This window comes from Hemiscyllium ocellatum, chromosome 19 (assembly GCF_020745735.1).
Source record: "Hemiscyllium ocellatum isolate sHemOce1 chromosome 19, sHemOce1.pat.X.cur, whole genome shotgun sequence".
In the NCBI taxonomy this organism is placed as follows: Eukaryota; Metazoa; Chordata; class Chondrichthyes; order Orectolobiformes; family Hemiscylliidae; genus Hemiscyllium; species Hemiscyllium ocellatum.
Genome location: NC_083419.1, coordinates 43,695,295 through 43,709,507, shown reverse-complemented (window position 1 = coordinate 43,709,507; position 14,213 = coordinate 43,695,295). Strand labels below are relative to the sequence as shown.

General features: G+C 38.4%; 1 protein-coding gene across 1 annotated transcript in view; it reads left to right on the top strand.

Annotated features, from left to right (window-relative positions):
* zgc:136858 (uncharacterized protein LOC678543 homolog) overlaps nt 1–14,213 on the top strand; it is a 102,880-nt gene that overhangs the window by 73,319 nt on the left and 15,348 nt on the right. The window contains exons 17-18 of the mRNA XM_060840076.1: nt 251–417; nt 2,318–2,406. Of these exons, the coding sequence (XP_060696059.1) occupies nt 251–417; nt 2,318–2,406 (256 nt within the window). The remainder of the gene's footprint in view (nt 1–250; nt 418–2,317; nt 2,407–14,213) is intronic.

Genomic DNA, 14,213 nt, shown 5'->3' with positions numbered 1-14,213 from the left:
ACATTTGGACAATCTAATATATCTGTTAATTTGTTCTGTTTCTAAATAACTTGCATTTGAATAGGAAAAACGATCAGAATTGGTGGCATTATTTTATTCAAGCAGTGTAGATGTGATGTTCTGTCAATATGAATGCGCATAGCTGTTGGCCATTTGGTAGATCAATGCACTGCTGCACTCAACATCCACTCATCATTTGGGCTTTCCTTCAGTGTCTGTAAGGTTATCATTCTTCTTTTCTCAATTGCAGAGTTGCCCACCTTGATAGATGATGTCATTGGTGTTGCGCTGGACATGTCACGGCCACTGTTGAAACACTTGCAATGTGTGATTGTAACTCTGGGTCACCAAGGCGTAATGCTATGTGGCAGAAGTGAAGAAGGAACTATTTTTCTTCAGCCAAAGAAAGCTTCTAAGGTATGCAATTAAATTGAAATGTTCATTCACTGACTTGAAACCTATTTACATCTTCTGTTTATTCATTCACAAAATGTTGGTATTAATTCTGGTTCCTTCTCAAACATTGCACACATTGCTTTGGCAACAAGGTGATCAGCAACTTGCTCCAAGATTACTAGTTGTTGAGTGGTGTCTGAGGTGAGAGTGGTTGTTGAGTTAGGACACAATTCAGTTAATCCATATATAGAACGTTAGTGTGTTGTCACAAGCCAATAATTCCCCATGGAGTAGCTCCTCGATATTTGTTGCATCATTGGCTACCACTGCACAACTGAAATGAGTTGTTGCCTTGCAAATACATAAAATATAAAAGCAAACTTCTAGTGCAAACACTCCATTAAAATTTAATTTCACACAAATGAATAATTAAATTTATTCACTATGTTGCCAAATATTCAATCCCTGTTGCTCCATCTATCTATTAATATTGAATATTCACAGGTTTTAACTAGAACACTAATCCCAGAATATCATTTCATAGTCTCAGTTCTGTTTGAAGAAGTTTCTCTTGTCATGTAAATAATGTTTATTTATTCCTATAATTATTAACCTTCAATCTTGCCCCTTCAGCTACTCTGCGTCACATCCTTTCATTATTATGAGTTCCTCTATTTCACCATCGATCATTTACATTTGTCTGTTGAAAAATGATCCAATCGTTCATGGTTTTCTTCATATTTCTCTTACCTGGCACCTTTCTGTTGAATCTGCAATATACTCAAGCAAGGAATGAAAATCCTGTTAAGATCAATCATGTTGGATTCTTGTTATCTACACTTGGTGATAAAGCCTAGACTGTACATATTTTGGTATCATCTGCAAATTTCAGCATCAACCAATCCCATCTTCTCTGTAAATGATTGTTCAGAATATAAGCAACAGGAGCTGGAGTAAACCGAGTAGCCTGTTGAGTTTGCTTGTTTATTCAAAGCAATCAGGTTCCTGTAGGGCTTCCACTCTGCTTTCCTGCCCATTCGTCATATCAATCTGTTTGTCTAGGTCAACCTTCGATGATGACACATCCTGAACACTCTGGTTAGATATAATGAACAGAAATGTTCTCAGAACATAATCATCAAGAAAACCTATTCCTACTTAAAAACCATCTGGGAGAACTGCCTTAGTTTCTATTTGGTTTTCTACACATTAATTGTAATTCAGTTTGATATGCTACCAACTCTGTTCCCTTCAACCTTCTAAAAGCCCGGGTACACTGGAGCCGAGCAGCTAGAATTCATTAAAACATTGGTCTTGTTTACTTAGCCTTTCCAACAGTTGAATCCTCTGTCATTACTATGTTTGTACCCATATTGCTGAGCTCTCCACCTGGGACTCTGTATTAATGCCATATTTGAAAAACCTACTTAGACACCTAATTTTCCTTGTTTTAGATTTATTTAAAAATGTAAATTTTCTTGGACAATCTTGTTTTTATTGTCCATTTCTCACCCCTGTGATGGTTACCCACGTTCCCTGCTGTATCACCACACTCCGTAATTTTCTATTGTGTTCTTACTGTCAGCTTTTTGTTCTTGAGTTTGTCCCATAACATCATGTCAAATTAGCCCCTGGCCAGTGAGTGACCTACAAAAGGTAGGAAAAAGAATGTGACAATCCTTAAGCACACACTCATTCCTGAAACCAAGAATGACTGGGGCGACCCAATCTCCAGTCTCCCTTGTTCTCCAAGTGGGACAAGTACTGACCTTCTGATTGACACCTCCTTCTAACAGCATGGTTAAGACTGGTAACTCCATTTCTGCACATTTTCATTCGCATTCCATTACCCCACACCATGATCTACCTGTGCTCCAATAGGTGGTGACTCTGCATCTAAATGTTTTTGTACTCTTTCCAGATTGTACTTGGTAAAGTTTGTGCTATCCATTACCCAGCAATTGCTGTTGAACCCAAAGAAATACTGAACGTATCTGGAGCTGGTGACAGGTAAGGTACCTTAACCATTTGATGTGCATCTGATAACTCTGTGTAGATTCTGTCAATGAACAATGAAATGCATCTTCTCAGTTAGAGAAATATTTTCATTTTGGCCAGTTGCATTTAGATGTGTTATTCTAGTAAGAATTTTTCCAGTCGACACTGATTCTAAACAAGGTGAATCTCTGAAATATTCTTTTGGAAAGTTAATGTGTGGATATTGGGTACAAATTCACTGTTTCTGCCTTTATCCTCCAAACTCAACCAAGCTATTAGAGGAGACAAGTATCACAGATTATGTGCAAATCAGCCCAGCCTATAAGAAGACCACATTTTGCTAAGATGCAGTTATGTAAGAAGAGCAACCTTTCAGTATGTGCCTCCAACAAGTCTTTCAAAAATCATCTTCACACCCAACAGGATAGGTGAATGATTGAGCGCGAGTAACTGCATAAAAAAGGGAGATATGTGTGCTGACCCACTTCCTGATGTGGGTGTCCATGTGCTGATCATGGGATCACAGTGCACAAATTGGCACCAGATTGTTCAGAAAATGCAGACTATCCAATTCAGTGAGTTGAGAGGGAGATGAGTTGTGGTGGAGGGACAGTTATGAAACTGAAAGAACCGCATCTGATCCAGAGTGGGATATTTGTGATGATGCCATAGCCAGCTAAATTCACTCAGAATAAATTCCATGAACTCTTTTCATCAGAGGTCAAAGACAGTGACTTTGACAGATTTCTGAATTGTTTGATTGTGGCTAAAGCTATTTCTGTGGGATTAATCCATTCAGCAAACCATGCCATATAAATATAAATAAGCTTCCACATTTCAAAACAGTGACCACCCACACTGGCAGTTCACATTTTAGACACAGTGGGGGATTTTTGGACCTTCACATGGTGACACATATGCTCCAATCTGTGATAGCTATGTGCAGAGTCTGACCCAGGGAAATCCTTGGGTTGAGCTGACAGCTGAGTGCTCAGTAAACAGAGATCTGGGTTGCTATCCAGTGGTCACCTAATGAAAGTTTATTAGTTTGTTCATCAGCGAGAATATATTTGGGTCCTGTAACCCAGTGAGTGAGGGATCATTTTCTGAACAGTAAAGTCCCTCTACCAATAATGGGCACATTGGTGAGGTCTGGCAGGTGAATGTTTCTTGTGGAACTACACTTCAGCAAGAAGTCCACTTCATCTTGGAGGGTGTGGAATCTCCACAAACAGTTAGAATGAAAACATTTTGAAGGACTAGCTACGTTGGAAGAATGGAAATGTTAATTGGGTTGCAATTTAAGCCATTACTGAATTATGTATCATCACACTTCAGGCTGTGGCACATCTTTCAGTTATCTTACTGTAAACATTTTGATTCGAGCAGCACACTTGAAACTGTATTATCAAGTCACGTGATAGAGAATGTGTCCAAGAAGCTTGGTTGCAACCAGACTATGTGAGGACGAGGTTCTAGTTTTTGCCATTTGTAGGAGCATGTACAGAAGTATTGGAAATAATGCACCTCAAAGAAGGTGACAAATCCCTCAACCAGCCTTCTAATCTCACTTCATTCTGCAGTAGTTACAGCTATCATCTTCCCACCCTAACCACACTAAAGTAACGAGTTGGAAAGGATTAGTTCAAAGAAACAAGGGATTTCCTTTGATTATACAGATTAGCATAGAATTTGTGAACGTAGAAAACATGTGAAGGGTGATGTTGAATAGAAATAAACTAACTGACAAACATTAAAATGGATTATTTACCTCCACTATCATAAATATTAAATAAAAGTCAATCCCAGATTTTACCTTTTCCATATTTCTCTATTAGTTGTTTCAAATAAGAAATCCATAGCCGTTTCGGGTAGAAAGACAACAATTCGAAGTAGCCAACCTCGCGTGCGTGAAATGGTGACTATTTTCTGCAAACTTGTTCTTTCATGTTTGTCGCGTTCTTCCTACCAGCAAGGAAATTGCAGTGTCCTACCCACTCTGATCGTGGACCGCCAACCCGCCCTTGAAAGGAATCTTCCTCCTACTCAATTTATTGGGGAGTGTCCGCCCATCTAGTTGGGGCCACCTTACATACAAAACCTCTTTGTGGTGTATTCGGTCCGATCTCCATTCCAATCCCTGAAAATATATTCTTCTACTTAAAAAAAAATTTCTCTGTGCTTTTCTTACTTCTTTAACCCCAGTCTTGTTTGGTCTGGTGATTATGATTGCGGTGTTGGAATGATCATCAGTTCTGTTTGTTGGAAGTTTACACCTAACATCCTATAGTCCTGCTTTAATTCAGAGAGCTTCTCTTTTCTTGTTATTTACCTGAAGATTTAGACGCAATAGCCACTTGTGGAACTACAATGTTGAAACAGACTTGTATGACAGCTCAAAATTGTGCAAAAGAGTTCAACTAAATCACCTCGGCATTTAGGAATACCGGGTGAGAACTGGAGAGGTTTATTCATCAATTACTTTCAGTTGGACTCTGAATTGACACGTGACTGTCAAATCATGCACCCAAGTCTGCTCCATTTTCAAAGCATAGTCCAACATTATAGACATTTTGATGTTGCCAAGGCTTGTTCCGTTCATGGAGTTTCTGGGGTACTTGATGGGGGAAATTTTGTAGATTTATAGGTAAAGGGCAGAGATATGAGATGAATTGAAAGCTCTTTGAAAGGACCTGCACAACCATGATGTGCTGTTTGGCTTTTCAGTGGTGAATTATCCTGTGAACCTCCGACCTTGTAATTTGAAAGTAAATTGTACTGTTGTGTGGCAAATCTATTCTCACAACATTCTACTCAAATTTAACTAGATAATGATGCCAGCAAAACACTGCATTTTTAGGGATGAATGACAGGATGAGTTGCTGACTCTACCTATGATTCAGCCTATATAGCTACAGTTGATTCATTACCAGACAGAATTGAAGTGGATAAGAGCACATTTACGGCTGCAGTATATAAATTGATGGTTTTTCAGTAATCCAGTTTTCGATGCTCAATATGAAATGCAATCCACAAGTGATGCCTTACTGGGTGTCCTGGAGCTTTGACGATGTCAAAGAGATACATCATTACCTGGAGGATTAAAGTGATCAACAAAAAATGCCGAGGCAGCAAGGTGAAAAAAGGTGAAAAAGGTCTTGGTTTAGTTTTGGAATAAAATCAGAAGTCGCACAACACCAGATTATAGTCCAACAGCTTTATTTGAAATCTGAAGCTGTCGGAGTGCCGCTCCTATACCTGTCAAAGGAGCAGCACTCCAAAGGCTTGTGAATTCAAACTCAGTAGCCAAAGGAAGTTGAATAAATACTTAAAGCATGAGGCAGTATTGCAGGATATGGGCAAAAGGCTAAATAGAGAGAATAACTAGATTGCCCTTTGGTAGAGATGGTACATACCCGACAGACCAAAGAGCTTCCAATGCCATAGTTTTCTATGCTCAGTTGGCTGGACAGCTGGTTTGCAATGCAGTGTGATGCCAACAGCATGATGTGAGCTTTCTCATTTTTATTTTTTGCCAAACTTTCTAAGCTTATTTGTTCTCAAATCTACCATCTACTCTCTTAACTGTATCTTTATGAAATGCTTATCGCCCTACTTGCCTTCCTGGTGCCCATAGTAGCTCATATCATATTTTTCTTCTTACATATTATCCACATACGTTTTTATAAATATTTTTATTGAACAGAAAAAAACGTTTTTAGATTTTTTACAAAATTACAAAACTAACACAAAATAGTGAAATCACTTTACAGTATAATGACTATCAATATAAAAAAATTTAGCTATTAATCTACTCTACAAACTACCAAAACACAAAATAAGATATAGGAAGAAAAAAATCTATATATTAACATTGGTTAGGCCACTGTTGGAAGATTGCATGCAATTCTGGTCTCTTTCCTATCGAAAGGATGTTGTGAAACTTGAAAGGGTTCAGAAAAGATTTACAAGGATGTTGCCAGGATTGGAGGATTTGAGCTATAGGGAGAGGCTGAACAGGCTGGGGCTGTTTTCCCTGGAGCGTCGGAAGTTGAGGGGTGACCTTATAGAGGGTTTACAAAATCATGAGGGGCATGGATAGGATAAATAGACAAAGTCTTTTCCCTGGGGTCGGGGAGTCCAGAACTAGAGGGCATAGGTTTAGGGTGAGAGGGGAAAGATATAAAATAAACATAAGGGGCAATGTTTTCATACAGAGGGTGGTACGTGTATGAAATGAGCTGCCAGAAGATGTGGTGGAGGCTGGTAGAATTGCAACATTTAAGAGGCATTTGGATGGTATATGAATAGGAAGGGTTTGGAGGGAAATGGGCCGGGTACTGGCAGGTGGGACTAGATTGGGTTGGGATATCTGGTCGGCATGGACAGGTTGGACATGCTGTACATCTCTATGACTATGACTCTACAGTATAGTACATAACTAACAACAAAAAGAGAGAGGGAAAAAGTAAATAAATAAGCATTCAAAGTAAAATTACATCAAGTCATAACAAAACGCATATTTATATGGGATTCTTCCTCCCAAGGGCCCCTGAACCGACAGACATAATCTTCATGGCTAAACAAAGGCGCTAGGCAATATGGCCGATGCATCTGCATCAGTGTTGCTCAGGAAGGATCTCCACATTCTATAAAACAGTTTTGTTTTTTGGTGCTCCATATTCATAAGGAAGTCTAGAGGGATATATTCCATAACTATCCTATGCCAGTTCGAAAGTCCAGGAGGACGTTTGGATACCCAGCTTGCTAATATGTTTTTCCTTGCACAAAAGGAGAGGATAGAAAATAATTTCTTCCCATATCCATCCAGAGAGGGAAGATTTGAAGAGCCGAAAAGGCGAGACACCGGGTCTAACCCAATCTCCGTTCCCAAAATCTTTGCCAAGGCATTCACTACACTGTCCCAGTACCTGCGGATCTTATGGAATGTCCACAAACAATGAGTGAGAGCACCAACTTCTATTTTACATTTAGGACACATTGGGGATGTTCCTGCCTTAAACTTTGCAAGTCACTCTGGTTTTATATGGGCCGTATGAAGTATCTTCAATTGAATAGCTTGAGTCCTATTACAGATGGAGATCTTCCTGACATTTTCCCAGATGTCCTCCCACATCTCTAAGGAGATTTCCTTCCTTAGAGTCCAGGTTTTATATAGCCGTTCCACGTCCTTCAATACATTATTACCTTGTGAGTGATAGAGAGTACTGGCCGAGGGTGCACCCATCGGCCGAAGGACTCTCCTTTCCATATCCGATTTATAAGGATTAGTCATCAATGTGGTCTTTTTTTGTACGAAGTCTCGTACTTGAAAATATCAAAAGAGATCCTTGCTAGGATCCACATACTTTTTAAAATAGTTCTTAGTCTGCAAGGATGGAGGGAATTACTATCACCCCATCGCCAACAATCTCTTCCCCTCCAAATTGCTGCTACTCATTTTGCAGCTCCACTTTTAAGTCTCACCAGTAAGACGTCCAATCCCTTCCCAGACGTTGGCTGGCTTTGTCCATTGTATATTAATGGTGGAGAGATCAAACAGGATACGGACAGTTAATGTAGCATCAGTCACTGTAAGAATGCTAGAGTCACATTGTAAGGAAGTCTGAGCAAGGAATTTTTTGAATCATACTATGATCTTCTAATGTGATTTTATGAAAGGGAAATAATATTTGAAAAATGTAAGCTTTTTTGAGGATGGATAGGATGGATAAAGGTGCATCGGTAGTGTTACTCTTATGAACTTCCAAGTGAAATGTGATAAGATGCAATATAATACAAAAGGTCATATGCCTGATAAGGGGTCATGGAGTTAAGGTCACATTAGTATGCTAGAGGACTGGATATCAGACAGGAAACCTTAAGAGTCAAAAGGGGCATTTTTTGTGAAAGCATCAGCATTCAGGGCTTCAGCTATTTACAACCTACATTCACGGTTAGGGATATGGAAAGCAAGAGAGGAACTGAAGAACAATGATCAGTCATGATCATATTGAATGATGTCCTCGCTTGCTCCATTTCTTTACTCCTTATCTCTTCTCATCCTCATCTCCTCACCACTATTCTGCAGCCTTTGCCACAGTCTAGCACATGATACTCCTCCAATTTCCTCTTTGTTGGGTTTGGTTCCTTTCTGTTATACAATTATTTCTCCACACTGTCTCAACTACCACCCCCACACCTTCCAGGACCCACTTTTCTTCCTCCACCACACCTTCGACACGCTGTCCCTCAGGGATATCTTCTGTTGGGATGGGCTCCTGTAAGTACGTTAACAAGACCCAGCTCTACATCTCTACAACATCTCCACAAATGCTGCACTGCCTCTGTAACATGCAATCTTCAATAATCTGTTGAAACATAATAGAGCCCACAACCATTTTGTTCCGTCATGTTCAGTCCACAAACCCTTGCCAGTGATTTCCAGCTACTGACTCAGGTTAAATCAAACTGTTTGCAAAAATTTCAACCTAAGTGAGCTTGAGACCCTTAACTATTTCAGTGTTCATCTGGCTGGCCTACACACTCAGAAAACTTTACAAGTGAAAGGAAGTCCCAGTTTTGAGCAGCAGCAAAATGTGTATAGCACCTGTTACAGCTGGGACACTTAAATGGAGACATGTATACACTTTTGAACACAGTAGCTTTCAAAAAGACACTATATTCCCACCTTCATCCAGTTTTACCTGACTTGTGTTGAACATCCCTTGAATATATGTTCAAACTGGCTCTGCCCTGCTTCGGACTGCAGATGTGCAGTGGGACATCAATGGGAGATAATAATCCAGTGAATAGAGCCAGTTGGAGGCTGTAACTTCATCACGTCCTGATTAACATTGATCACGGTCCTACCCATTTCCAGTATGAGCTCTGGTCTTCTAAGTCAAGGTCAGAGAGTGCACCATACAAATGCAGTAAATTTGCATTTAAGCTGATGGTATTTTAAAGTGCAAACAGGGATATGCAAATCACTCTATAACTATGACATCTGATACTTAATCAGGGAGAGGCTAACAGGGCAATGTAAATGAAGCTTCACTAATTCTCTACCTGAAACTCTAAATGGCTTGGAAGTATTTGATAGTGCAGTTGGATATATAAAAAAAGGCACAACTGAGGACTGCAGATGCTAGATATTAGAGTCAAGATTAGAGTGGTGCTGGAAAAGCACAGCAGGTCAGGCAGCATCCAAGGAGCAGGAAAATCGACGTTTCGGGCAAAAGCCCTTCATCCTGCTCCTCGGATGCTGCCTAACCTGCTGTGCTTTACCAGCATTACCCTATATTAAAAAAAACCATCAACATCTTAAATCCTTAAAAATCATAATTGCATTCAAATTCAAGGGAGGAGGTTTACATTGCTATTGATAGACTATCACTGATTGTAGCATCCTAACTCCTGTCTCTAGATTAGTCCAGTGTAAGCCGAGAGCTCTGAGAGCTTCGAATCCATGGTTTCTGTTTATGAGCGGGAGGGTTGGTGTTGTTCAGCTGTCTACTGAGAAGGTGGGATATTCCTGTATCCTCTGCAAGCCTTCTCCACAGGCTCAAACTTGGCAGCAGTTCAGAGCGAATTTACTCTGGATTAAATGAAGCTGAACAGTTAAGCCAACTCACAAAAACAGCATCATTAGGGTCTCCCCCAGTTGGTTGAATTGTAGATAATTGTGCAAAATAAAGCATTCTCAAAAATTAATCAATCATCCCAGTAAAATTTCTTCATATATACAGCCCCTGGTTATGTACAGTTCATCAACTTACGGCCATATTAAAATCATATTACCCTGTAAGAGCTGTCCCACATTCTAAACCGAGGAATGCAAACAAATTGTGCATTTAATTTATTTAATTGATAACTGAATTCTTGATAAGTGACAAGTTTTGTGTTTTAATTCAAATTAAATGGAATCAAGTATTTGAAAGTAATTGTAGTTTCTCCTTATTAAATATATTAGTAATTTCCTGTAAAACATTTTGTTCATGGTCGTGCCTTTCCTGTTCTGTACCCCAGTCATATTTGTCATCCTCAATTCTCTCTCATACTAGTTTTGATTCCTCCTTACTCGCCAGTCAATGTTTTTTTTTATTATTTATCATTGTGGCAATAGCAACGGATCATGTTGTGTTTAAGCCTGCAGATTTTGTGAAATGCTCATATCCACCTAAGCACACTCATTGAATGTTAATAGCTTTGCAGGTTCAAAAATGTGACTTACACATTTGTTAAATCCTGAGGCAACAATCTCAAATCAGCTTCTACAATTGTATGTTGTAATTTTTAACAGATCTTTGCATTGATGCTCAGCTGCAATTTCCATAATTTTAAAGCTTAAAGAAATTCTCACAAAATTACGGTGAAAACAGGTTGTGGTGTTTTGCTTCATCACTTCCCAGCCCCGCAGAATCAAATCTGATTTATTTTTAAGAATTAGAAACAAAAGCTTCTGTTCTTGAGAGCTCATTTTTCCTTTTTAAAAATAAATTAATGTTCCTGCCCAATGAGGGTTAATGTTAACTGTGTAACCAACTGCTTTTATAAAACCCTATCTGTTCCACCCTCACCACCTGCAAGTCAAGGATCTCGTGACCTCTTTGTTCTTTGAAACCAACATTCACGTTTCTCTACCACTTCCCCCATCTCCTTGCAGATTTAACCAAATATCCAGCTGGTTTTCCTCTAGTCACAGCCCTCAATTCCCTTGTCCCTCAGGTTTCCCTCCCACCACCTATGTCTTCTCCAAGTTCAGTCTCGCAAAGACTGTCCACGTTTATCTTAAGATTAACTGTCATTGTTTTCACCTCAGTCTTTATGCTACCCTCACCCTCAAGCATGCATTGCACCCTCCAAACACTGCTATTCTAATTCATTCTTGGCCAGCCTTGCATCCTACAAGTCTCTAAAATACCTGGGAGGATGAGCTAGCCTTTTAATTATCATTCTTGATGAATTCTGGCTTTTAACATAAATAACTGTAAATCCAATTCAGTGTGTGCATCAAAGTGACTAACATTATGTGGAATATTAATATTTGAGAGCCACCTTGTTCCTTATATTCTCAGGATAGGTTGCAAGCTGTTTGGACAAAAGTCATAGCTAAGTTAAGAATATAAAAGGAAGCAATATTGTGGCACAGTTTGAACTTGAAATTTGCCCTGATTAAGGAAGAGTTTCCTGATCCTGTCTATCTTGGAATGAGAGTGGAACTGTTTCTGATTTGAATCTTCTGGGGAAAAAGCTGATGAAATCTGAACAGGGAGGTCAAACAAGAGTTCAATCAGGAAATTGTTCACAGTTGCAGAGCAGAGCTTTCATGGTTTAAAAAAAGACTTTGGAAAAGGAGAAAGAAAAGGAAAGAAAAATTTTAATAAAAACTGCAAATAAAAAATTTGTAGGAAAAAACTCACTAAACAAAGAAAAACCTTATTTTGATAAAATGAACAGGTGGAGATAGTTACTAAATTAACTGAACTGTGGGGGGTAGCATGAAATTTTATGATCCAGATAATGTTAAAACTAGTATGTATTTAAGTATGTTGAAGTGGTGTGGCAATGAAGCAGGGTTGTATAATGCTGTTTAATGTCTCACATTCATATAATGCAATGCTAGGGTTTCCACAGTTTTCTGTTTTCATGGCACGGTAAATTGAACCATGTGCTACATGGTGCAAAATTGGATGAAAATACATACTGGAGTGAAAATTAGCATTTTGACAAGTTATTTGAAGATATTAATATAATTAAGCAAAATGTGGTGAATATACAGTCTTGCCTAAAATATTAATTTAAACTGCTTTAAATAGATCAGTATGGCAGATATTTTAGGAGAAGCACTGAACGAATTATGTTACAATTCTTGTAGAGAATCACAAAAAGAAATTTGAACTTCCCATTCATAGCTAATCGGATCACATAACAAGATTACAAATTTTAAAGCGTTTTACTGTAACAAAAAACAAAAAGCAATATTGACTAAAAACTTTCTTTGGAGGCAAAAAACTTTAAAGCACAACTTCAAAAGTACTTCACACAATTTCTACACATTCATTTCTCCAAAGTAATTTTTAGCTTCATCAGGTTTGCTTCTGTTCTTCTCCTTTCTCAGCCTGGGAATTTATAACCTCTGAAATATCTTTCACAGCAAGGCTGTGTCCAGTCTGTGCCCCTGGCTTCACCCCCAGATATTCTTCCTCAAGTGAAACCTCTGTGAATCTTGCAGCCTTTTTGAATTCAGTATTTTTGATTTGTATGCCTGCGTGGTGAACCACAACATCTTGTTGTGAACAGCTGCTCCTCCTCTCTTTAATAATGGATATTTTTAAAATACAGACTTTCTTTCATCCTACAGTTATATTAACAAAATAATGAACCTTAAACCAAAAAATCTCATCTAATTTGCAAGAAAAGCTCTCAAGCTAAATAGTGCACGCACTTTGCAAGCTCTCTTATTTTTGCACTATGAATTGGCCACATTTTCCCTCTTTAAATCATTGAGAAATGCTTGAAGTGCTTAGGGTACTATTGTGAACAAAATCCTGTTCTGAATATTATAAAAAATAATATGGAGATATTGGAATAGGTACTAGAATAGTAGCAAAACTAATATGTTGAACTGGCCAGGGCTTCTATAGAAAGGCAAGACTGAAGAGTGATCATATAGAGGTTTTAATATTCTGTGATGGTTTGATAGACTGGAGATAGAGATATTTTTACTTACAGAGGGGACTAGAACTTGGTGCCATAAATACAAAGTAGATTATAAATCAAATAGGGAATTCAGGAGAAACATATTTATTCAGAGTGGTTAGAATATAAGCTCACTACCATAAGGTATAGATGAGGCAGCTAGCGATGATGCATTTCAGGGGGAGTAGCTAATTGTATAAGGGAGAATGCAGGAAGGCAGGGGTTATGAAGCAAGAAATTATCCAAGTACTGTGAACCTGTGGCCAAAGGCATTTAAGCAACTTGCTGCTTTGACAACAAAACATGTGTCACGTTTTGGATTATGAAGAAAGGAAGAAGCCCACAGTGATTTATACAAAACTTCTCACTGGGTTCAAATTAGGGCATGAAAAGGTAGATTATTACCTCTAGTTTCTGTTCTCTAGCTCAGATTGATATAGCACTTATGGAATTGACTATTGTAAATGTTCACTTGAGCAAAGGAATTAAACTAATTTATCCTGTAACACTTCTCACAGCACGAATGAAGAAAACCCAGGCATACCTTCCATCCACTGAGCAGCCACTAAAAGTTCAGCATTTCTTCTAAACCTCTCACTTCTTTTTCTTTCTTCATAAATTGCATTTACCCTCCTTCCAGGTCCCATTTTTCTCTGATCTGTAGAAATCAAGTGGTTTCTGATTTTCAATCTGATTCTTTTATGTGATATTTTAAACACTCTCCACATCAAATCTTGTGTTTCCAATGGTTTTTGTATCATCTATCCACTTTTGAGAGAAAGTTCTATTTTGCCAGAATTCTTCAAAGAAATATCTGAAATAAATGGCAACAATTATGAATCGGAGAAGCTGTAACCACCATATTTATTCAGGGAAAGCAGTCAGTAGGATAATCTTATGATTTAGCAGTCCCAGTTTTCATGGGCTGAGTTGATATTACTACTGGATCATTCCGATCCATGACAGGAAACTGGCTAAGTAGATATTTTTTGTTTTTTTACTGAAGTGATCTTTTACCAAAGATTAGACATGGATTTCTGCAGTCTTTGTTTTATAATAATAAAACAAGAGTTTATTAAAAACAGAAATGAAGATAAACGAGGTGAAAACAACTC